Source organism: Tachysurus fulvidraco, chromosome 12, assembly GCF_022655615.1.
Source record: "Tachysurus fulvidraco isolate hzauxx_2018 chromosome 12, HZAU_PFXX_2.0, whole genome shotgun sequence".
NCBI lineage: Eukaryota > Metazoa > Chordata > Actinopteri > Siluriformes > Bagridae > Tachysurus > Tachysurus fulvidraco.
In genome coordinates this window covers 20,204,278-20,230,189 of record NC_062529.1, presented here as the reverse complement: position 1 = coordinate 20,230,189, position 25,912 = coordinate 20,204,278, and the positions used below count along the sequence as shown (strand labels likewise).

The 25,912-nt window shown below is 42.3% G+C and overlaps 1 protein-coding gene across 4 annotated transcripts in view; it reads left to right on the top strand.

Annotated features, from left to right (window-relative positions):
• The first annotated feature begins 767 nt into the window (after window positions 1–767).
• Window positions 768–25,912, top strand: part of rps6ka1 (ribosomal protein S6 kinase a, polypeptide 1) — a 76,272-nt gene continuing 51,127 nt past the window's right edge. The window contains exons 1-2 of one of the 4 annotated variants that reach the window (XM_027142983.2): window positions 768–1,339; window positions 16,824–16,868. In XM_027142983.2, coding sequence (XP_026998784.2) covers window positions 1,253–1,339; window positions 16,824–16,868 — 132 coding nt within the window. In that variant the 5' untranslated portion in view covers window positions 768–1,252. The remainder of the gene's footprint in view (window positions 1,340–16,823; window positions 16,869–25,912) is intronic. The other 3 variants (XM_027142984.2, XM_027142985.2, XM_027142986.2) reach the window with 3 other exon arrangements.

Sequence of the window (25,912 nt, the reverse complement as noted above, 5' to 3'; positions counted from 1 at the left end):
TCTTTTTTCCCCTCGGTTTTTAGCAATCGCTATGCCATTTTGGATCCAGAGCCTCATTACTATAATAAGGAAGAAATACTGCATGGTATATAAAGGACTATTGTGAATAGACATCATTTAAAAAACTGAACATAAAACTGTGTGTTTATTAAAACTAGTCCTCTTGGTCCTCTTGGCTCACTTTAATCAAAGCAAAGACAATACTGAAAAGTAAAATGGATAATAAATGGAGCAGAGATATTGACAAAAGAAAAAGGACAATAAAACTGAAAATAGCTCTCTGAAAGTAAGTCTAATTACTTCTGGCTCTTCTCGTCTGGCATATAATAAGTTTTGAATGCAGTAAACTGTGAGTAATAATTCTAATTCTTTATTATTGTCTAAATTGTGCCAATTAGTGTTCACCTTCACACAATACTAATCAATGATGTAGGCTGATTTATGACTTCATGAAAGTATGGATATGTGAAGTAATTATTTCACTGTGCTGTAATGTTTATGTGCCAAGATAAAGGCTTCTTCATCATCTTCATCTTCATCTTCTGGAGTAGAATGGTGCAGAAAACAAAAAACATTTGAATCAAGCTAGGATTCTGTTCTTGTACAAGTATCGTGTTGTGTGTTATATAACCGTGGTTATAGGCTTCTTTTCAATATTATTTAAATTATCTGGGGAAATCTAGTGTTTGCGCGCGAGCGGTACATTTGCACGAAGACGCCAGAAGGCGGCGCTGCACATCTCGTGCACACGGCGGGGCTCGTGCGTTTTTACGCTTCTCCGTTCATAGAGCGACGGCTTGGTTTCAGAGCGGAATCGGCAGCCGAGGAGGGTCACGTCGGTCGTTGCTATTTAGATTTAGAAACACTGTCAAGCCGTGCAAGCGTGCGCCCTACGGAAGTATCGCTTTACCATTCGTTACGTGCGCGTAAGCCTCGTTTCCGTCGTCTTTTTAAAGCAATGCGTGTGTAAAAATAAATAATCACCGCGAGTTCACCTGCGTAACCGCGTGCCCTCGTTCGTTATTTTTTTTCTTTTGAGGAGAACCGTAAGGAACCCCGTCTCGTGCGTCACCGTTTGTGTAACGCCTGAGCGCGTGGACTACAATTAACCGTCCTGTTCCAGATCTGAGGACCGCCGCGGTAACCTAACGGCACCACCAGGATTTGCTACATCAGCCTCGAAGAAACAAAACCTCTCGTTACATTTCTACACTTCAGAGGGAAACAGAAACTCTAAAACAAACCGGAGAAAATGCCGCTCGCGCAGCTTGCAGAACCATGGCCCAAAATGGAGCTCGTGCAGTTGGAGACAGAGGTGAGACTCATTAACCTGGCAAAGGTACCACAGCTCACCTGTCGTCTTTATTAGCTTGTATGCTCACTCAGTGTCTAAACTGTTCGCTTAATAGTCATTATAAAGCACATTATAACGCTTTCTCAGGTTTAAAACTGAGATTTAGATCCGTTTGGGGAAAGTTTGGTTTTTTTTGGTTTGGTTTTAGGAAGAAGAAGAAACTTTTAGAGCCAGTGTTGGAATATGGACACAAAAAATAGGACATTCTGTGATTATGATGGGGAAAAGATACTAACTAAAGTCTCAGGTGGAAACAAAATAATAAGTACGAAATTAGGTCGGTGACCTCAACGAGACACGTTTTAAACTATTAGCATTTACATTAAAATAATTTATGGTACATTATTAAGAAACACCACATGCACCTTCCACACTTAATGATTTACTAAAAGTTCTCCTGATGTTTCCATCCAAGTGAAAGCTTTTTTTGTATTGCATGCCTTGGGGAAAAGAAATAATAAATGGATTTTAACTTTATATATATATATATATATATATATATATATATATATATATATATATATATATATATATATATAAAACATGACGATGAATGTTAAATCTACAGTGTTCACTTTCTCTCATTAAAAGCCTTAGTTATTCCCCTTAGCTAATTTTTTTGTTTGTTTGTTTTTGTTTTGTAAAATAAAGCTGTATTTTTTTCATAGAGAAATTATTCATTGTGTTATCATGATTATTTGCATACTAAAATTGCATAGTAAATTATGTTCTAAAGATACTACAAATAGAATTTTATCAGACTAGAAAATTGATTTCTAACTTCTTGTACAATGAAGAAAATGTTGGTCATTGTGTCACAAACGACCAAAAATGTTTACAATAATAACAATAATATTACAATTTTAATCAACGATTCTCAAAAACATGAAGCGATATTAAGTAGCTTAATATTGTAGCTACAAAGTAAATAAATGTTGTTTTTTAAACACTGAGCACACAACAGCAAGTGTACTTCATATAATTTACTTCATTTGTCAATAATGAGCTTAACTCATTAGGGATATTTTTGATAACCAAATTCAGGTGTTTGTTAAGAACTTGATTAATAAATAATAAAAATAATTAATAATTTAATTAATTAGTTGCTAATGCTATCTAGTAACTAAATTGCCTTTTTTTCTTGTTGTAATGAGGTAATATGAACACAACACCCATGTACAGCTCCTGCATATTTACATATTTTATAATTAGCCACGACCCACCTATCTAGAGATTAAAATAATACTTATGGATAAAAGTACAAATCTAGGAAAGGGCTTGTATTGTACCTAGTAAATGTATGTAATTTGAGTAGTAATGGTTGTAGTGTTCAGGGAATCAGTGTAATATTTGTTCAGCTGTGTTGGTGTGGTGAAGCAGTTGGAGCTTTTTAAAATCTTCCTGTTTGCAGCCACATGAACATGTTTATAGTTGGAGGTCAGCCTTTTAAGCATACTACCACCACACACACACACACACACACACACACACACACACACACACACACACACACACACACACACACACACACACTACTTTTTGGTATATTAACACAACCAGGCAGAAACTCTACTGTGTGTTCAGTATAAACCTCTAAAACACGGACTCCTGTTGGATAATAGCCAACTGTGGCTACTTCATCACATCACTGTTTTGAATAATTTTCTCTCCGGTCTGATCGGTCACAAAGGGCAAGAGAAAGCACACATTTAAGCGGATGCTCTTATTCAAGTACTTTATCGTTTCTATGGTAACAACTTCTACAGGAACTTGTATAAGATCGGGTCTGCAGATAAATGAATGAATATATGGATACAGATAGAAATCTCTCTCTCCCTCTCTCTCCCTCTCTGTGTCGTTTACACCAGAATATCTGAATAAAATGGATGTTGAACCTAAGTGAAAGGTAAAAAAAACAAAATTCCTGTCGAAGGAGTCTCCAGTACAAATGCTTTGTAACAATCCACGGTAAATCCGGGACTTCGGAGGGCTTTCTGTTTACTCGTGAACAGCTGTTTGTGTGTGTTCTATAGACAGATAACATTTTGAGCCTTCAACATTGCACGTAACTATAAAATATCTGATGGTTCTTTGATTAGTAAGCAAATCGCTGTGGTGTAGGAGGATTGAAAGGATTGAGGATGTGCAGTTACACACACTTTAATGCGATAACGCTGCTCTGTGTCAGGTCACTTTACACCACCTCTTCTGTGACTCTTTTTCCTGTAAACCACCTCCACACGGTGTTGCATGTGGCTTGGAGATTTCTGAGCTTTACTGTGGTGAAGTCAGGTTGTGTTTGTATCAGGGCCTTTTGTAATAATAATATCTCAAAGCGCAGCGTTTAATGTAATGATTAACCAGTGATTTATTGCAGCAGGATATCACATGACGATATATAGAGGCAGGGACCTACTCTCTCTCAAACACTGTGCATGCACACACACACACACACACACACACACAACTACACACACACATAGACACCCATAACTGCATGCACTCAACCAGTTGTAAAGTGATGATAAGTGACAAGGTGACTGATGTGCTTTGTGTGTGTGCGCTGTGCTGGAACCGAGGAAACGCTAACCGAGTCTCTCGGTGTTCATGTCGTCCATGTCTTGGGCCTCTGAGTAAATAACGGTGAAGATGTTTTAAAGTGAAACAGCCGGCCACTTCTTCTGTACCCATCCAGAAGAATTCGATTCCATCCCAGCTTTGGCTCGATTCAGATACACTGGATAGAAGTTAGCTTCATCCTCACAGAAGAACATTATTCATTTCTCTCATTCTAAAATCTTACAAAATAAGTTGAAATGAGAAATAAATATATGAATGAAATAGTTTACATTTGTGTTTAAGTGCCCCTAGACATGCCTTCCTACACACTCAAACACTCAGTTTGTATGGTTTAATAGCTCATATCCTTGGTGTGTGTGTGTGTGTGTGGGTTTGTACAACACTGGGTTTAAAATTCTTTCCTTCACAGTCACTATTTATTGTACATAGTGTGCACATTCATCCTAACTGCTGCCTGATTGTTCAGTAACTGTGTGTGTACTTGTGCGTGTGTGTGATTATTTTAAAGTAGCTGCCGTGTCGGATCATCCCAGACGAGTTGTTCTTTTTAAACTTTTTCTCTTTTCTGTACCTCATGCTCTGGACAGATGTGTGTGCAGATGTGCAGTGCGGCGCTGTACTGTGTGCTTAGTCTCCTGTCAACTTTAAACTCACACACATATCTATGAAGAATAATTTTATCCACAGTGGACGCAATGGGGACTGGTGGGCGCAATGTGGACTGGTGGGCGCAATGTGGACTGGTGGGCGCAATGTGGACTGGTGGGCGCAATGTGGACTGGTGGGCGCAATGTGGACTGGTGGGCGCAATGTGGACTGGTGGACGCAATGGGGACTGGTGGACGCAATGGGGACTGGTGGACGCAATGGGGACTGGTGGACGCAGTGGGGACTGGTGGACGCAGTGGGGACTGGTGGACGCAGTGGGGACTGGTGGACGCAGTGGGGACTGGTGGACGCAATGGGGACTGGTGGACGCAATGGGGGCGCAATGGGGACTGGTGGACGCAATGGGGGCGCAATGGGGACTGGTGGACGCAATGGGGGCGCAATGGGGACTGGTGGACGCAATGGGGGCGCAATGGGGACTGGTGGACGCAATAGGGGCACTATGAGTGCAATGTAGACTGAGCAAAGAGTATTTTACAGAGCACTTGAACGAACACGATACAGTTTGGTGATCATGCACAGACTAAAGATTAGGTTTTTGTTTTTGAAGCATTACTGTGTGACATTACTACTTGCGGTAGTCGTTTCCTGGTGGTGGTTTAAGGACATTAGCTCAGAAGGGGGAGGAGTTTCACAGACTTTTTTATTCCTCACAACTCTTATTTTATATCTGGCTGGTCTGACAAGCCAAAGGACAAAACAGCCTGATTCATTCCCTCAGCCTCACAGTAGTCAAAATAGACGTCTCGTCTGTCTGGTGCTAGCTAAACTGTCTCAAATGTCTGACTGCAAAAGAATTAAAGACTGAATGTGTGAGGTCTCTTTTTCACTGTCTCAGATGCAGGACAAATAAAGTGATCGTACATGTCAACATGATCACAACATGTGACACGTGGAAGTCCACGTTTCTGAGGGTTGCAGATTTCTATTCATGTTTCATCTTAGTGAAATAACCACAGCTAAGCACTTCCTGCTTCCTGTTTCCTTGTTTGTTTGCATTTGTCTGATTTCTAACAGAGTTCAGTAGGAAATCCTGAGGTTGGGAAGAACAGAAATAACTAGCTGTGGGAAAAAGCGCCACATGTTTCACACCCAAGTCCTAACATGTAAACCTCCTCCCTGCTTTATCCTGACCTGTGTCCTGATCTCCGGTACTGTGGACATTCACACGCTGCGCTTTAGAGCTGCTTCTAATACTGCTGCTGCTACCCCTTACTGCCCTGCCTCTGCTACTGCTGCTGCTACCCCTTACTGCCTCCGTTACTGCTGCTGTTGCTGCCGCTTTTACACCTTATTGCCTCTGTTACCGTTGCCGTTGCCCCTTACTGCCTCTGTTACTGCTGCTTGTACTGATGCTGCTACCTATTACTGCCTCTGTTACTGCTGCTGCTACCTATTACTGCCTCTGTTACTGCTGCTGTTAGTGCTGCTGTTACCCCTTACTACCTCTGTTACTGCTGCCATTACCCCTTACTGTCTCTGTTACTGCTGCTGTTGCTGCTGCTGTTACCCCTTACTGCCTCTGTTACTGCTGCCGTTACCCCTTACTGCCTCTGTTACTGCTGCAGTTACCCCTTACTGCCTCTGTTACTGCTGCAGTTACCCCTTACTGCCTCTGTTGCTGCTGCTGTTGCTGCTGCTGTTACCCCTTACCGCCTCTGTTGCTGCTGCTGTTACCCCTTACTGCCTCTGTTGCTGCTGCTGTTACCCCTTACTGCCTCTGTTGCTGCTGCTGTTGCTGCTGCTGTTACCCCTTACTGCCTCTGTTGCTGCTGCTGTTGCTGCTGCTGTTACCCCTTACTGCCTCTGTTGCTGCTGCTGTTGCTGCTGCTGTTACCCCTTACTGCCTCTGTTGCTGCTGCTGTTGCTGCTGCTGTTACCATACAATGTTACTGCAACTATTACAGCTGCTGTAACCTTTACTATTACTGCTGCTGCTACTGTTACTGCACCTGATACTGTTAACTATAATCCATACTGTACAGCACACACACACACACACACACACACACACACACACACACACACACACACACACACACACATACACACCTCTCTTTCTCAGTCATCTGCTCTGTGCTCTCATTCCTCTCATAACACACTCTTACTGTTTTTCTTTCTGTCCATTATTTCTGTCCTTTTTCCTCCCTCCTTGCTTCTTATTCTCTCTCTCTGTCTCTCTCTCTCTCTCTCTCTCTCTCTCTCTCTCTCTCTCTCTGTCTCTCTTTCTGTCTCTCTCTCTCGGCCCCCCCCCCCCCCCCCCCCATCTCCTGATCTCTCCCCTGCTGTAAAGTTGTGCTGTAGCCTGAGGTTATATAATATAGAACATGGACTTATGTAAGAGGAAATGTTTTATTACGGCAGTTTAACACAGTTGGACGAATCCACTGTGAAAGCGTTGAAGTATTTTCTGTCTCCTCACCAAAAAAGGATTAAATTAGCATCGTTTTACTTTATATGTACTGTAGTGTGTGGAATGTGCTAGCGATCAGCCGGGTCTCGATCTTATCAAACTCCAACAAATGTTTGAAATATTTAATATAGTATAAAGGTTTATGTTTTGTTTTTTATAGAGAGAGAGAGAGAGAGAGAGAGAGAGAATCCCACTGACCTGCAAAACATCTCACTCCACATACAATATTAGCACCAATGAGACATATTCTCCACGTGATTCTATATATACACAGTGCCACTTTATTAGGAACACCTGCTCGTATATGAAGTTATCCCATTAGCCGCTCCATCATTTGGCACGGCTGATGGTGCCAAGCTGGCTTGTTGGACTATTCCGGAAACTGCCGCTTTCCTGGGATTTTCATGCACAGCAGTCACTGAAATCTACGAAAGCACCCGGTTCTGCAGTTCCTGTTGATCATGATCATGAGACTCCCATCAGCAAGAGTGCAACAAATGGCTTTTGTTTTGTTACAGAAGTAAAAGGTTTCTACTAATGCACAGATTTAATAAAAATACTGAGACGTCTCCACTGTAGAGGTCTTCACGGGTCCACTTAGATCCGAAAACCCGAGCTCCGACCTGAGTGGGTTCGGGTCTAAAAGTTTCACGTGTACCTCGGACACGGGTCGGGTCTAATAATAGGGGCATCGGGTCTCGGGAAATTTAAAATGAATGTGTTTTTACCGAACGGACGTGAGTCGACTCGAGTCCTTTTCCAACCTCTCCTCTGTTTGGCGGCTTGCGACGTGGCTGGTGACGTGACTGGCGGTGAGCTAATTTTTGTTGAAACAGACCTGTCAATCAATTTTGAATCCACGCTGTAGCGGTTACTATAGTGTAGAGTTGTGCAACATTCGCGTCCAGTCGGGTTAAAAAATAATTGCCGTCGGGTCGGACTCGGGTCTAATTTTTCTGGCTTGTATCGGGTCGGGTCTTTCTTTTAAAAAAAAAAAAAATTGTGCACGTCGGGTTCAGGTAAAAAGTGATATGGGTCACTTCGGGTCGGGGGCATTTCTTTAGACCCGAGAAGACCTCTACTGCACTGATATGATGCCTGCTGAGAGAAAACAGTTTTGCTGTCAGTACAATCTCTAGTTTGCTAGTTTTCTGTACATTCATCTTTAGTAGCCTTTAGTAGCCTTGTTCAGTATATTTTTACTCTACTCACAACTTTATTTTTAGAAGGTCGACATTTGCACAGCCGTTATTTTTCCCACCATCGATCGGAGCCAGTCACGCCATATGTCCCTAATGTATTAATAATAAATGATTTCAGGCTGCTGATGCTTTGCCAGTAACAAACTACTGACTCATCAGTGATTTTCACAAACCCAGAGGGATCTGTTTTCACTCGTCTCGTCTTCTGCGCCGCGGCCGAACAACACGTCCTGACTCGTCGGTTCGTTCCGTCGGAATGACTCTCTAGTTGTGGATGATCACAGAATAGCTTTAGCTTTTAAGTTCATGATGTGAAAAAAAAAAGTTCTTACACTCCAGTGCTTAATTTTCCACATGGGCAGAAAAATCTCGGGTTTATTTGAATGCACTGGTTGTAAAATCTTATTGTTTCTATAGTAACCGCTTCATCACAGAAATGTTTGACACGTACAATAGTGTGTCTAATTGTTGATGCGGTGAAGGTTTCTGTAAGGAGGTTCCAGTTTAAACTGAGCCAGAACACTTATTCGTGTAGCTACAGGTGAGAAATGCTTCACTATTGGCCGCCATATTTTGGTTATATTTATTTTTACACAGTTTTACTTAATTGAGTTTAAACGCTTTCTTTTGTACAGAGCCAGCATGCTTGTAGTGAATTATCTGCTAAACAGGGCTGTGCCATGACTACATTGTCACCTTGTGTTAATTAGACATGGGCCAAAATCGTGTTGTCCATTGAATATCCAAGCGGCTTGTGCAGTTACCACGGTAACACCTTTTGCATGCATGTTGTTATACTGAGGCCTGAAGCTGTGTGTGTGTGTGTGTGTGTGTGTGTGTGTGTGTGTGTGTGTGTGTGTGTGTGTGTGTGTGTGTGTGTGTGTGTGTGTGTGTGTGTGTGTGTGTGTGTGTGTGTGTGTGTGTGTGTGTGTGTGTGTGTGTGTGTGTGTCCACAAGCGTCTTCCTTCTTTATTTGAACGGAATTGATGAAGAGAATCATAAAGTGAGCAGTATAGCCTTGAATTGTCTGTATCTTCTCTTTACATTTGCTCACTCTCTCTCTCTCTCTCTCTCTCTCATACTCACTCACACACTCTCTCTCTCTCTCTCTCTCTCTCTCTCTCTCAAACTCACTCACACTCTCTCTCTCTCTCTCTCTCTCTCTCTCTCTCTCTCATACTCACTCTCTCTCTCTCATACTCTCTCTCTCTCTCTATCTCTCACTCACTCTCTCTCATACTCACTCACTCTCTCTCATACTCACTCTCTCTCTCTCTCATACTCACTCAAACTCTCTCTCTCTCTCATACTCACTCACTCTCTCTCTCTCTCTCATACTCACTCACACTCTCTCTCTCTCTCATACTCACTCACACTCTCTCTCTCTCTATCTCTCTCTCTCTCTCTCTCTCTCATACTCACTCACTCTCTCTCTCTATCTCTCTCTCATACTCACTCTCTCTCTCTCTCTCATACTCACTCTCTCTCATGCTCACTCACTCTTTCTCTCTCTCTCTCATACTCACTCTCTCTTGCACTCTTTCTCACTCTCTTTCTCTGTCTGTCTGCCTCTCTCTCTCTCTCTTTCTCTCATACTCTCTCTCTCTCACTCACTGGCACTCTCTGTCTCTCTCTCTCTCTCTCATACTCACATTCTCTTGCACTCTTTCTCACACACTCTCTCTCCCTCTCTCTCTCTCTCCCCTCTCAAGGCTGACTGCAACTGCTTGCTTTTTTCCCCACTAATTGACATAATTTTTTTCCCCACTAATTGACATGTTTTCTTAAAGGAAACAGAAATAGTTTAAAATGCAGCTAATCATCAGTGTGGCGTTTCTCATGTTCTTGCTAGGTTCAGATGGCCTTCCCAACTAGCTCGATGTGCAGTATACACGAGCAACAGTACGGTTATAGCGATTGTCAGCACGGCTGGGATGTGGTAGCTCAATGGTTAAGGTGGTGGTCTACTGTTGGAAGGTTGTGAGTTTGAATCTCATTTCCACCAAGCTGCCACTCCCGGGCCCCTGAGCAAGGCCCTTAACCTTCAGTTGCTCAGCTGAATAAATGAGAAATTTAAGCTGCTCTGTATAAAAGCGTCTGCCCAATTCTGTAAATGGAATGTAATGTGTTTAGATATGGGGTAAAAAAACTCCAGGAGCAATGGAATAAAAGCCACCAGAATGCAGATGTTTGTGTTGGTAAGCACAAAATGAAAGGGTTCACTCTGCTGCATATAATAACATAAACTAGCACCACATGATGCTTGGGTTCAGAAACAAAAACTAGTGACTTCATGCTGTTTTGTTACATCGCGTTGCCGCTGGTGTGAGCGCAGAGACTTCTGAAAGATTTTGCCAACAAATGGCTCATGCTCTGTTTTTCTTTCTTTTTTTTTTTTGCAGAAAATACAGTCTGCAAATGACTGTTCAAACACTGAACTGAATAATTAGCAGCAAGATTTCAGGGTCGGGTTTCACCGGCAGCCCTTCATGTCTCCGCTACACGATATCTCTCACCTCGGCTTCACCCATCGTGTTAATGCAAGATGGAAATATCCACAGTTATGATTTACTAAGCAGCAGTGTTGCTGGGAAGGTGTGTGTGTGTGTGTGTGAGAGAGAGAGAGCGCGAGCGAGAGAATGGTTCATTTTCATACAGCATTTGCATCTTCAACAAGAGATCACGGAGAAGCTTTTCTTTGAGTCTGTATCTGGCTCATGTTTTTATTCCACCTGAGATTTTAAACTGTCAGGTGATGTGTTGTGTTTGCAAGAGTTTTGTCTGTCGGCATCAATGTTAGCATGTGTTCCTAGTTCATCACCTTTGTACACGACTTAACCTGACTAGCAAAAACGGTTCTTCCATCAGAGAACTCAGACCACACCTTGGTCACCGTGTTTATGAAATATTGGGCCCTTTTACACCGGGTCACTTCATGTGTTTTCTCTGATCCATTTACATTAGGCCACATAAATGCGTCTCGGCGAATCGGATATCGGTCCGATCTTTCTACTCCCGCCCAAAATGCAAATATATTTGACCTCATTTCCGGGGTAATTGAAATGGAACAGGTTTTGGTGTATGCGGTTTTCAGAATGCGATCAAAAAGAAGATGAAAAAACTTGTTACGACGGTTATGCTACAAAAAACAGCATTTACTGTTTGCTGCATTTTCTTCTGGTGCATTTTAAGACAGATCACCTGCGAGTGACGTACTTCCGTTTGGGAGGAGTAAAGCGCTGACGTATGTGGCTTGAACAACCACATGCATTTACACCTGTCCAGTTTCATCTGAAATGCGTCCCAGACCACCTCCTGAAGGGGTTTGAACCATCAGGTTTATATCCGTCTCAAAAACGTCTCGGAGGGCATTTAGACCTGGTCTTTTTACCATCGGGTAGCTATCTGATCACAGAAAACGCATGAAGTGACCAGGTGTAAAAAGCCCCAAAGACTCAAAGACTCTTGTCTGTTATAATGGGCTTTATTCTACTCGCAGGCTTTCCACTAAACGAAGGAGCGTTTCATTGACATATACAGTACCATTTTGCAGACACCCTTATCAAGAGTGACTTCTATTTATCTAATTTATACAGATGAGCAATTGATGGTTAAGGGCCGTGCTCAGGGGCCCAGCAGTGGCAACTTGGTGGCCCTGGGATTTAAACTTATGACCTTCTGATCAGTAGTCCAACACCTTAACAACTACATCCCCATTTCTGTGTGGATTTGTGTTCATTCAGCTACAAGAACATTAGTGAGATCAGACACTTCTTCCGGTGAGAAGGTCTGGGGTTCAGTCTGTGTTTCAGTTCATCCCAAAAGGTGTTCACTGGGGTTGAGACAAAGTCAGGGCTCAGTCTAGGACACTCGATAATCTTCCACTTCAACCTTAACACACCATGTCTTTATGGAGCTTTGGGGATTTGTGGAACAGTGTTTGAGTCTCAGTTCCAGTGAAGGGGAATTGTAAATCTACACCATACACTTTTTGTGGCAAGAGATTGGAAAAAAACTCACATAGGTGTGAAGGACAGGCATCTACAGATTTCTGGCCATAAATTATACATGCCAAGGGGAAAAATCTGCTTTGTGCAAGTCGGTTTAGGAGGACACTTTTTTCTTGTCGTTGAATTTACTGATCCACCGAGCACCTATTATAAAAATCAGCCCAGACATGAAACCTTTTTGTCCCTCTAACTCCGATTCTGATTCGTCCACTTTTTTTGTCCTAGGAATTCGTCACTAAAGGAAATCGTGAAATGCGTTTCAAAAAGTAACTCATCATCGCCTTGTATTTAAACCTTGGGAAAAGAAACACTTGGCAACAAAAAGACTAAAGCAAAAACTGCACATGTAAAATGTTAGCGTAATGTTTAATGATACTGGAAGATTATTTGTTTTAGTTGTGTGGTACAAAGTAAACATAATGTAGCAACCACTCGCACCTTTCAGCCTTCACCTACAGGCATGGAAACAGCAAAGGGGTTTTCCGGATAAATCGCTGCTTGTGCTGAGTGCCTAAAAGTTTAGCAGTGGTGGTCTAGAGATAGTGTGGACTCGGGGTTGGGCCTTTGAGTATGGGAGGTTTTGTGGGTCTTGGAGTTTGGTAGCTTTTAATTGGCTCCTTGTGCCCCTTTCCCACCGAGGCAGTTTGAAAGCACTGGCTCTGAACCAGGAAAAGTGGTTCTTAAGTAGCACCAAAACATTGGTCTAGACTTAAGAACTGCTTGCGTCAGGGGCTGTGGGCGGGGCTGTGGGCGGGGCTACTGTTAGCACTTTTGATAATGTACCTTACGTATACTAATGTTTAATACACTTTTACTTTACCGCAATATGATCAATTATCAGCACACATGATAGTAGGTAGCTACATGCTAAGGCTAATTTGTTCTGTGTTAATGATAAAATAACATTATGTACTTTTTCGATTACAACCTCCGTTTATACAAGTTACATGGGGCTACATTGGATTCGGTGCATTTTAGATGCCAATGTAGGTTCACAAAGCCATGAGCTTTAACAGTAAAGCAACATTTGCCATTGTTCATGGTGTGTTTGTGTTTGCCGCTGCTGCGCTAACGTTGCTGGGAAACGTCACACGTATACAGTGACGTCAGACTGCTCTGTGATGGCTCTCTAACCGATGGAAAGGCAAACCGGTCCTTAGAAAGTTCGCCACTTTGAAACTGCACTAGCTCTGAACCAGCACCCGGTTCTTTTTGGCAGAAAAGGGGTGCTTGAATTTGGATTTTTGGGGTACTTTGAGTTTAGTAGTTTACTGTTCTTTGAGTTTCTTTCAGGGTTGGGCATTTTAGAGGCCTAGAATTTTGAAGTAATTGAAGTCCTTCAATTTTGGGAACCATTACCATTGGGAGGTTTGGGGTTCATGTTTTGCAAATCTTTGGGTTTGGGAGTTTTATAGGGATCCTGGTGGGTAAAATTTTGTGGTCCCTCCAATTAGAGAGGTTAGGGGGCTCTTAATTATAGCCTTGAGCCCAGTGTTTATAGGAAGTTACTGAGATACAACAGAATATGAAATGTGCGTGTGTATAGTTGCCAGAGCTTATACTTTCCACATGGCCAAATCCCTCAAACACCAATTTACTCTAAACTGAAATAAACTTGGGTCATTAAATGTTTACAGCACATGCCTATATATAATGCGAAATAAAAACCAAACCTGTTGCACTGTCATTAAAGACATGACACGAAAAAAAAAGGAAAACAAACCCTGTTCTTATGTGACTTGTATGTGAGTACTTCTGCTTTCCCAAAGGTTTTGTGGTTGCCATATATTACATTCCTGTAACAAGTGAGTTTGTAGTACAAGTGAGATTCTTGTCTGTGGTAATTCTGTGGCACACTTTACAGACCTGGAGTTTTGCCCGAGCTCCGTCACGACGCAGAGGGCCTCTGTGAGTACTATGTTAGTGGATTGACTTTAACAGCTTTCCGTAACGGTACTTTTATTTCACACCGAATTGGCCTCCAGGGCCTCGACCACAACCGTAAACTTTTTGCCTTTCTCGTTTCCTCCCACTCGTTTCCTTGCTCTGTGTTTTGTTTTGTTTTTTTCCTCCCTGTCTGCATTTTTCTTGGCTTTTCTGTACAGCAGCAGCAGAGTCGGCGTCTCTGCAGCCCTGTAATATCGTCAGTAATTACATGTAACTGTATCACTAACACAGACCACACCTTGAATCTTGACGTCTATGCTTTTTGATAATCGATGGAGATTTGGTGCAGCAGTAGTGTGTTTCTAAACCCTTTGAATTGTGCGTGTGTGTGGGGGGTGTTTTTTGCAGGGGTGGATAAATCAGTATCCCTGGTGCCTGGGACCAAATTGTGTCCTTAGTTCTTCTTTCTGTTGTGTATTTGCCTGGCAGAAAAGCAACCTCAGTGGGCTGTTGATTCAATTGTCACCGGAGCTTTTTATTTTTCTTGTTCTACTCTACTCGCATACGGAATTTGGCAGACGCCATTTTCCAGAGCGATTTACATTTTATGTCATTTGTACAGCTGAGCAATTGAGGGTAAAGGGCCTTGCTCAGGGGCCCAGCAGTGGCAGCTTAGTGGCCCTGGGATTTGCTTGGTGGTTCTTGAGGCTATAACAGATAACTACGGCTCACACGACTCCGATCATAGACCCAGACGGCTGGTGTCTTGCTGACTTTTTGCCGAACCCATTTTCTTCCAATTTGCTAATCTGCCAGTTCTCATGCACTCACCAGCACTCCCTTATTACATGACCGCTACCAGCTGGAGAGGGATGAAGGCTAACACGTGCTGCCTGAGACATGCGAAGCCCACTAACTCATCACAGGGTGATATAAGACTCTAGGAAAGCGCTATCTATCCTCTTCTTCATGCATGAGCTTGCAGACACCAAGTAGGGCTGGGTGATATGGCCTAAAATAAAAATCCTCCATTTTTTTTCCCCAAAAAAATTTAATTTACGATTTAAATCATTTTCCCTCCTACTGCAAAATCAGTCTGCAGATTGCAAAGAAATTGTTCAAGACAAGTTTTAACTTTATTTTGTTTTAATTTGCCCTTCTGGGATGCTGATAACCCCTTGGGGTTAAAGTGCAACCCCAGGCCCTACCATTGTAAACAGTGAAAATATACCATAACGTAAAATGGTAAATAACACAAAATGATGTGACCCTTTTTTCTTTATTAACATAAAAGTATAACATCTTGTTATTCAGTAGATAGGAGGAAGTTCTGATAAAGTGCAAACCAAACATTCAACAGCATTAAATATCAGTGCACGAGAGCTTAAGGTGCTTATTTGTTGTGCTTTAGTATGAACTTCCTTTTTTCTTAAACTTTCTTAACACAGTGGTCCAAAACTTTCAGCATGCGAATAAACCCCGGCTTTTCCACAGTATATATTGGCACCATATCTTTAGCAATATACATTGCGTCCGTGATCGCTTTCCGACGGCCCCCTTCTTATCATGCTGGATACGGTTTGTAAATGTTTCTAAGACGGTAGGTTGTTTTTTTGGCAGGTGTGTTTGTGCTTGTCTTTTTCATTTCCCAGGGCACAACATCTCTCCGACTCGACAGCATGCCTCTGTTTAAGGTGCTGCAGTAAATTAGTCGTACTGCTACCTTTGCTAGCAACAGACTTTAAACACACTTTGCAGCGGGTGTTTGTTCTGAGTCTGATTCCGCAAAACCGAAGCAATTCCATATGACAGATGACAGTGTGCCTTTCTTGGGAACAAGTTCTTCCCTGCTCGCTGTCATGTTGTTTGTGTATCTCCATGGCAAACGCGCGGGGGAGGGATGAGCCCATTCGGAACTACAGGAGCCCAGAGGGGAGCGTCAACGGATGTTAAAGAGAAAACCGATTTCCATTCAAACAAGTCGACGTAAACTACACATTCGAGTAAATGGCCCAGCCCTAACACCAAGGATTACATGGGAATGCAGTGTGAGACAGATGCTCTTACTCTCTCCTTCAGTAGGAACTGTAGTCTGTTTTTGCACTTTTGGACTTCCAGCTGCTGATGGTTGTGGCATCAAGGGATTCAAACTTGAAGTCTAAGGATGATGACGGTTATGACGACGGTCTCAGGCACCGTCGTCAGAGAAAAGTGGTGAAGGATGATGGCCTAAGTTGTCCATGTTGTATAAAAATGTGTGTGTGTGGCTACTGTAGTACTTTATAGCTGAAACACTCATGTCTCTAGGCAGCCAAAACAACAAACCCAGGCAGCACACTGGAGCTCTCTCTTACCTAGTGTGATAGCTCAAGAATATCAGTTTGTTTAGTCTAAGCTGCTTCTTTTCTTTGTGACTCTGATGGAGCTGGATGCCACGAATTGAACATATTCCTAAATACTGAAATATTTTCCTTTATTTACAGAGGAATTAGACTGATCTTCACCAGCTCTTTGCTCATCTGACTCTTCCGTTAATAATGGGCTGGGGTGGGTGGGGGTGGGAATGGGTGGGTGTTTAGGGTATAATCGCCCTTTAGAGGAACCTGCTCTAATAGTAGTGACGATTAGACTTGTATCCGCACGCATGACACGCTGTTATTTCAGCAAAAGTAATCGTCTAACGTACGTCTTTCTTTTTATTTTTGCAGAACGGACAAAGCACAACTGAAGATGGAGTCACTCCAGGGGTCAAGGTAAGAGAAGATTTGGGGGGGGGGTAGGCTTTTAAAAAACATCTTGTTCTTTATGGCCATGTCAGGTAAAGGTGGAAGTCAGTGTGCTGGGAAACACACACACACACACACACACATACACACACACACACACACATTTAGAATAAGTGGCATTTTGTTCTAGTAACTAAAACCCATCTGATTGCTTTTGTTAATGAAGTCATTCGGAAACCGATTTAAGGGTCAATTTAAAAGGAAGCCGTCTCCGAGCTGCCGACTGGTTTGTAAACGTATTTAATATCTATTAGCGAGAATGAACATCTCAGCAGATTATTGCCAGCATCACTTAGCTCCCAGATGTAAATACGGATCCTCACACCATTACAAAGCTCACATTAACGATATGATGATGGATTGGATAATTGATGGGAAATTAAACGTCCAATCAGAGTCCAGTTCAGCATTTCGGGTCAATACCAGCATTCTGCTGAGATTCAGGGTCGAGGCACGGCGAGGTCGTGCTTCTGCATCCAGCTCGTCGCCTTTAGGTCACGACCTGAACAGTACACACAAATCCTTTCAGGGGTTTTTTACTGATTTGTTCATTTCAATAAAGCCACTTTTGTTGTTTTTGGCACAACCTTTCAGTTGTGCCGCAGCCCCGCCCTCAAAATAGGCAAAATCAAAAAAACTTTTTACAACATGGACATGTGACATATCAAAACGCTCAGCCCAAGGAGGGGAATTGCGTCACAGGTTTTCATGTGCTCGTCTCCAGTTGCCTCCAAATGTTTTGGCACCCTAGCGCTACACTAGATTTCACAAGTTTTATGTCCACTTGCCTCCAAAAGTAACACTGACCCTTATGTCCACTTGCCTCCAAAAGTAACACTGACCCTTATGTCCACTTGCCTCCAAAAAGCACCGGCCTTTGCCTCATCAAAGCCAACATCAAAGTTTGTTGCGACGAACTTTATAAATCTAGTTGCAAAATGAATTAAATAATTTGAGACGAGTATTCTGTTTCTGTTTCCAAGAGAGATGGTCGAAAAATAAATAAATAAAATGGAAGTAATGAATTAAGTCATTTTAATTTAGTCATTTTTAATTGTGTTCAACCAACAAATAAATAAACCAATCGAAGTAATTTTATTAAATTAAATTTGCTTTTATTTTTATATTAAGTAAATTTCATTTTGATGCAATATTTTATTTCTTCACTTACATTATTAAATAAATAAAATTGTAGATTCATTGATACAAACAAACCACTAAGTTATTAAAGGTGCACGATGTTTCAAAAATGCTTCAGAAAACCGAGTCGGGCCGACTAACAAAACCAGCGTGTAGCCAATGAGCAGAAAGGGGCGTGTCTTGTCAATTTGCGGTGTTCAGTGAGCATGTCTGCCATTAGCCAAAAGCGATTGAAACATTGACACGGTGGATACCTACCGTTACCTCTGCCTCGAATTCTAGGAACTAAACCTTTCACGGTACAACACACAGTACTACAAAAACACATTTGTATTACCGTAGTGTTACTCATCAAGTTGATATATTGATAAAAATATACCCTCAGCCAGCTGCCCCAGCAGGTTAAACTGTAATAGTTGTCAAGGTTACGTATGTATATATATATATATATATATATATATATATATATATATGTATATATATATATATATATATATATGTATGTATGTGTGTGGGGCGGAGCTATCAGAACAGGGGTGATGCCCATTTGGGTTAGGGGCGTGTTTGTTTAGATGATTTCAAATGTCAACGTTGGCTTTCAGAGATCGTGCACCGCACCTTTAATTGCATGAATAAATCCAAATAGGTTTGTGCTTGGTTTGCTTCTGGAGGTTTTATTTTTTAGTTTAATCGAAGTTTTATTTTTGTAAACTGTGTGTCACTTCATCTCACCTTATTTTATTACTGAACCTTTAAATATATCGGCTCGTTGGCATGGTTACTTCTTCTATAACATCACTGTCACAAAAGGGAATGCCAGTGAAGAACAATTACTAAAGTGGATAACAATTACTAAAGTATCTGCTGTAGAATAGAAATGCTGTCAGTATCACAAAGCGCTATGGTTAACGGTCGTTAATAATCAGCCGGTTCATATATATGACGCGTGACTCTGCGTACAGAAGGAGCAGCAATGCAAGCAGCAGCGTTCACATGCTCTCCTGCGTCTGGTTTTTTATTTAAACTGTAAAACATTTTGGAGATTTCACACTGACCAGCTCTGATTAACCTTGTCGTTGTCTTTGTGATTGTTGTCATGAGCAGCGGCTCGTATCGTCAACGCTGCCCTTGCGCTCAGAGGTGTTATTTGATCTAGAAAGGACTGGCGCACACATCAGAACAGCGAGAGGTTTTCTAAATTCAAGCACTAAGTGGGATGATAAAAGCAGCTGGCACTCTACAGGTCTGTAATGGTTGAGGATGTGATCTGAGACATGCTGGTTTGCGTAGTGTGATGAGGACACAGGGTGTGTTGTGTGTGTCGGTATTGTGCAACATGAATGTCTGGCTCTTTTTTGTGAGGATGTGGAACCAAAGCTCTGAACAGCCACAGGATATAGCAGGCAGCCCTATTGCACCATATAGTGATGTTTAAACACACGCAGTCTAGCTTTAAGAGGACTTCACTGTAACTGAGGCGCCCATACACACCCCCCCCCCCTGTCCTTCCCCTCAGAGAGCTCGGAAGTGGGTTTGAACTTCTGTGTATGTTTGGATGTTTGAAGTGCTGCCTGACCTTTAAACAGTTCGAGAGAAATACATACAGATACCCACCCACCCCTCCATTTCCCCCTCTCTTTTTCTAGAGGTCTCGTTCACTTTCCTCCTTTTCTCTCTCTCTCTCTCTCTCTCTCTCTCTTGCTCTTCCTCCTCTCCTTCTGTGTCTCTCTCTATCTACATCTGTATCTCTTGTTCCCACACTCACTTCTTTTACTTTATCACCGTCTCTTTATCAACTCTCTGTCTCTCTTCAAACGCCTCTCTTCATATTTCTCTCTCTCTCTCTGCAACAGCCTCTTTTCAAATATCTCTATCTTTATCACTGTCTCTCTATCCCCCCTCTCTCTCTGCCTCTGTTTATCTCTATCTCTTCTCTCTGTCCCTCTCATCTCTCTACTTAACTGCCTCTCATCTCTCATCTCTCTCTCTTCTCTTTTGTTCTTCCCTTCTCTTCTTTTTCTGAATCACTATCCTCTTTCTCTATGACTCTCATCTCTCCTCTCTCCTCAACTGCCTCTCTCTCTTGTTCTTCCTCTCTCTTCTTTTTCTTTATCACTATCTCTTTATCCTCTCTATGGCTCTCTTCTCTCTCTGTCCCTCTCATCTTTCCTCAACTGCCTCCTCTCTCTCTCTCTCTCTCTCTCTCTCTCTCTCTCTCTCTCTCTCTCTCTCTCTCTCTCTCTCTCTCTCTCTCAAGGTTTCAGCTGTGAAAGTGAATATGATGAGTGAGTACTGAAATCTCAGAGCAACACTCATCTGAATTCTGAATGTCCCTGTAACGTCTCAAACATTTTAATGACATCTCGACTTCATTTCTCAGGATAACTAGAACAGTAAGACGCACATCTTTATACATCTCCTGTATTATTAGGGATCCTAATTGTCACCCTGTTCAAATACCCTTTTATCTCTTCTCTTCAAGATTATATTGTTCTCTTTATTGCCCTGTTATCTCTGGAGTCATGACTGACACATGCAGTTATATAGCAGTTATATACTGTATGGAGACCTCACATGACCTCACACCTCCCTTTGCCCAGCAGTCGTATTCAGAAGGAAAAGATATCTCAGCTTCTTGTAAACTGTCTGGATTCTCTGTCTGTGTAGATCTGTGACTGAGACGGGATATTTCAGGTCTGATTGTGGAGCGTGTGTGTGTGTGTGTGTGTGTGTGTGTGTTTGTGTGTGTGTGTGTGTGTGTGTGTGTGTGTGTGTGTGTGTGTGAGAGAGAGTGTTGATGAATGACACCCACAGCAGGTCTTCAAGTGACAGTAACACGAGCTAAAATAAGCCTGGCTGTTAATAAATACACCCCAGATTATTGCTATTCTACCCAATAAAAATGCCCCCCCCACACACACACACACACACACACACACACACAGAGTCATGCTGCTATACATTACGAATTATGATGTGTTTGTTTATGAATATACAATTATAAGTCCTTTTGTTTCTTTGAAATGAAAATGTTTTCTTCACTAGGGATCATATTGTCCTTTCTGGTGCAATAAGACGCCACATCTCCATTATCAGGGCACACACTGGCCATGCCTCTGTTATTAGGGCACACAGGCCATGCCTCTGTTATTAGGGCACACAGGCCATGCCTCTGTTATTAGGGCACACACAGACCATGCCTCTGTTATTAGGGCACACAGGCCATGCCTCTGTTATTAGGGCACACACAGACCATGCCTCTGTTATTAGGGCACACACAGGCCATGCCTCTGTTATTAGGGCACACAGGCCATGCCTCTGTTATTAGGGCACACACAGACCATGCCTCTGTTATTAGGGCACACACAGGCCATGCCTCTGTTATTAGGGCACACAGGCCATGCATCTGTTATTATGGCACACAGGCCATGCATCTGTTATTAGGACACACAGGCCATGCATCTGTTATTAGGGCACACACAGGCTACGCCTCCATTATTAGGGCACACACAGGCCATGCATCTGTTATTAGGGCACACACTGGCCATGCATCTGTTATTAGGGCACACACAGGCCACGCCTCTGTTATTAGGGCACACACAGGCCACGCCTCTGTTATTAGGGCACACACTGGCCACGACTCCAGTAGAGAGGAACTTTAGTGTGTGTGTGTGTGTGTCTGTGGTGTGTGTGTGTGTCTGGTGTGTGTGTGTGAGAGAGAAAGAGGTAAAACAATAGACGAGAGGCAGAAAGAGAGAGAGAGGGAAATGGGTTTGTAGTCGTGACTACTAGAGAATGAGACACCCACACACACTCCATCACCCCCTATACACTGTGTTCTCTGTCTCTTGCTCCTAGTATAGTTTTACTATATTTTAAAGGGAAAAGCCTCAAGTCTGTTTGTAAAATTTGAAATAATTGCATTAAAAAAAAAGGAAATAGTGACAATCAAAGCTAATTCAGGAGAAGAGAAAAGCTGGAGAAGGTCAGGACACACACACACACACACACACACACACACACACACACACACACTATACAATTATTTTAAACAGTTATATAACTTGCTGGTTGAACTTTTGAATATGAAATGAACCATTGTGTGTGGGGGGTGGGGGTGGGTGGGGTGTTGTTATAGGGAGCACTCAGAAATGAACAGGAACTGTGCCCTGTATACTCAATGCTCTCCGTCCGCTCCCTCTCTTGAGCTTTAAAGTATAGTTACAACAGTGCTACATGTACAATTTCATTCAATTGATGCTTCTGTAAAAACTAACCTGTAAAAGCCCTGAGGAAATCTTCTGGAACCTTCTGGTGATGCATTATAACCTGATATCAGTAAGGAGCTTCACTGACCACATTTCTTGGTTTTTATATCACTAGACCCTGATCTGTAGGTCTAGTGACTGATGCTGATAACAGACTGGCGCATGAATGCAGCATTAACACCTCAGTCTTACGAGGACAAAAAAGTTCTCGAGTGGGGAAATTTCGGGAGATTTCGGAAATGAGGCAGTTCTTTAAATCAGACTTTCTTTTTTATTCCTATTCAAGACATTGTGCTAATTTACCTTACGGCATGCAGACACCCTAACACTGTACAACATCTCTGTTGATGTATACATCAACAGAGGGATCATATTTTTGAAATAAATTCCCAAATAACCAGTGACTCAGCTGTTCAGGCATCTAGGGGAAGTTCATTCCACCACTAATATTGGATTAAAAACTACATGCGCAAACGGAATGGTACGTCCGAGATGAAAACGTCTTTCATCTCGGCCGTGTGACGCTCGTGCCCGCTCGTGCCCGCTCGCGGTGTGAAGTGCGTCCGCGCTATTCTCCGAGATGCCCTTGATGGCTTTTTGTGCAGCGGAATATTTTTTTTGGACGACCTAGTTAAGGCGGTAGGGTTTCCCAGCATAGGCAGGCCGCCTTAACTGCAAAGTGCTGTGGGAAACACTGCAATGTCTGGTCTTAACATTTAGCTTTAAACCCTGCAGCTGTTAAAGAACCAAATCCAAACACTTCAACTGTTTGGTTCAGAGTTGCTTGAATTTTGAAATGATTTCATTCGTTACTTTGGCAAGGCATTAAAAGTCTACTCGTCTTCCAAACGGCACACGTGGCAGGATGCACGTCAGCGGACGCCACTTCCTGCACGTCGTTGGCTCTCAGGATGTTTGTGTAAAGGTAGTATATAGACTAGAACCAAAGTATGTTCCTGTCTGCAATATTCAAGGGCTACTTAGTGTTCAAACCTTTATGTGAAGAATCTTCCTGAAGAATTTAAGCATTACGTTTGTGCTCTCTCTCTGAAAAGGAAGGAATGAGTTTGCTCTTAAAACATCACAGCTGCTTTCTCTCGAAGCTTTTAAGATATAAAACATAAGAAATATTACACAAATTTGCCTAATATATTTAGGAGCAGGAGTAAAACAGTGAATTATTAAAAAGTCGTTTTTAACGCACTTTATTTATTTATTTATTTATTTATTTATTTATTTATTTATTTATTTATTTATTTATTTATTTATTTGTAACAGCCAAGTTGCTTAACGCATACGTACAAGCCTAAAGTTTGACCCCAGATTGACCCCAAAGCGTCAAGAACGTTTCTTGACTGGCCTACATTTAAAAACAAACAAACAAACAAAGCTATAGAAATTTCTCACACTGAATTGCCAAACTAGTGAAAAGAGTGCACATCAATTTAATTCCGAATGCATTTAGCACCAGTGGTGATGGGAAAAACCTCCCTTGAGTGGAACCAGACTCAGAAGGGCAGCCATCCTCATCCTCAGTCAGGAGTCGGGTTTAAAACAACAAGCGTCTTAATGTTGTCACTTCTATCCAGCTTCTTACACGTGAGTGTAAAATGTTTAGGGTTTATTTCATGCACAGCAGCGTTAAACACACCGAGGCGCTCGGTCTCACTTAAACGTTTTTTTTGCCGTCGTCATGATCTGGGTCTCAAATCTAAAACTCTGACCTTACAGCCAAAACGATTCTTTTATCTAGGAGAGAGAAAAAAATGTGGTTTAAAATCTCTTCGACCATGCAGTGGATTTAAAGTCTACAGGAGAAGTTTTTTGGAGTTTTCAGGAACTGGAATAGATCAAGATTAGTGAGCAACACATCATCTTCTCAGTTAAGGCAACTTTCCAGAATTGAGATTGTGTTCTGATGGTATTTATAAACACCAGATAAGGACACAGGACCGTTCTCAGCTGGATTAAGTACTAAATACTGGCGGATTTCACAGCATCCATTTGTTCGGATCATACGTAGGATAGGTATGATTAAATTTGCGTTTTCTTGCTTTATAAACCTATTTAATGAACAGCTCAGAATTTAATTTACCGTCCGTATTGTAAATACTTTGCGTGGGTGTTTTCTAATACACACGACTAACTAACCATAACTACAATAAAAGTCTTTCTGTAGCGGTTTGCATCACTGTTTAAATGCAAAGGGACAATAATAGTGTTTCTGTAGTTATCTATACATAAACGGTCCTTCGTATCGGGATGCTAAAAGGATGAAGTTGCCTCAGGACATGCAGTTATGAATAAGATGGAAACAGAACAGCATCTCCATGGATGTTTCTTACTTTTCAATATGAATATGTCCATCTATCCGTCCATCCATCCGTCCATCCAGCTATCCGTTCTCAGATATTTGCCAGCATATGACCTCAACAAAGCATGTCTGGAATACGGGAGGAACCTGGAGGACTCGGAGGAAAACCCTGAAGCATATACAAACTCCTACACACAGTTTGGAGGTGGGAACTGAACCAAAAGCCTTCCACACCTCCATTGCCCCCCCCCCCCTTTACATTCCTTACAAAGCATCGTGAAATCTGTTTAATCAGCCTTAGTTTATGTGACGCGTCCAACGGTGTAGAAGCAAGTTAGTGTAGAGACTAGAAAATTTATCAACACCTTCTGTGACCAATCAGGTTCTTCTCACCATCTCGGAGCTTCTTGTTCAGGACCGGAAGTAGTTTAGCTGTTATGCTCGTCATCCTGCTCGTGTTTATGTGGTAATTAATCGGGCTCGATGTGTGTGAGCGAGATGATGTCGATGTGTGTGTGTGAGCGAGATGACGACCGGATCTCAGTGAAAGGTGTTAATCCTTTCGGAGATGATCTAATTAGCCGGTTTATCCACAAAGCTCAAAGTTGAGAGAAGTGCCATGAATGCTGAAAGATAACATCCATTAAAATTTACATAAGGGTTGATCGGTGACTTGAATGCAGGCGGATGGGGGGAAGAAAACGTGTAAAGTTTAAGCCCCTGGTCTGATGGTGTAAACCTCACAAAAATCCCAGACATTCATTCCGATGGATTTTGACGACGATGCAGTAAATCAGGCTTCCGATCTGCTGAAATGGTTCAGTATTCTAAAGACAGATCTCACATCATCTCTGATAATAGTGTGTGTGTGTCTGTGTGTGTGTGTGTCCCAGTGGAAAAGCCAGCTAGTAAGTGCTTTTCACTCTGTAAATTTGATTTGTAAATGCTCTAATGCAGGGTAATGGCCTCTTAGTTTTGATTTTCACAGCAGCATGTGAGTTCCACATGCCACTGCGATTGGCACTTTTAAGAGGGGTGTGTGTGTGTTTGTGTGTTTGGGTGCGGGGCTTGTCGATGTGCAGCAAGCTTTGATATTGTTTTTCTTTTGAGGTCATTGTCTCTGAAAAGCCAGTCTCGCTCATTAATTTTTCAGCACTCGGCACTGCTTTGTGGCACATCCGGGTTGCCATGTTACTCGATGCCCGCTAGCATCAGAGTCTGAGTGCTAGGCCGTCGGGGGGAGGGGAGCAATCCGAGCGTGTTTGGGTTCAAAGCTCTGAACGCATTTA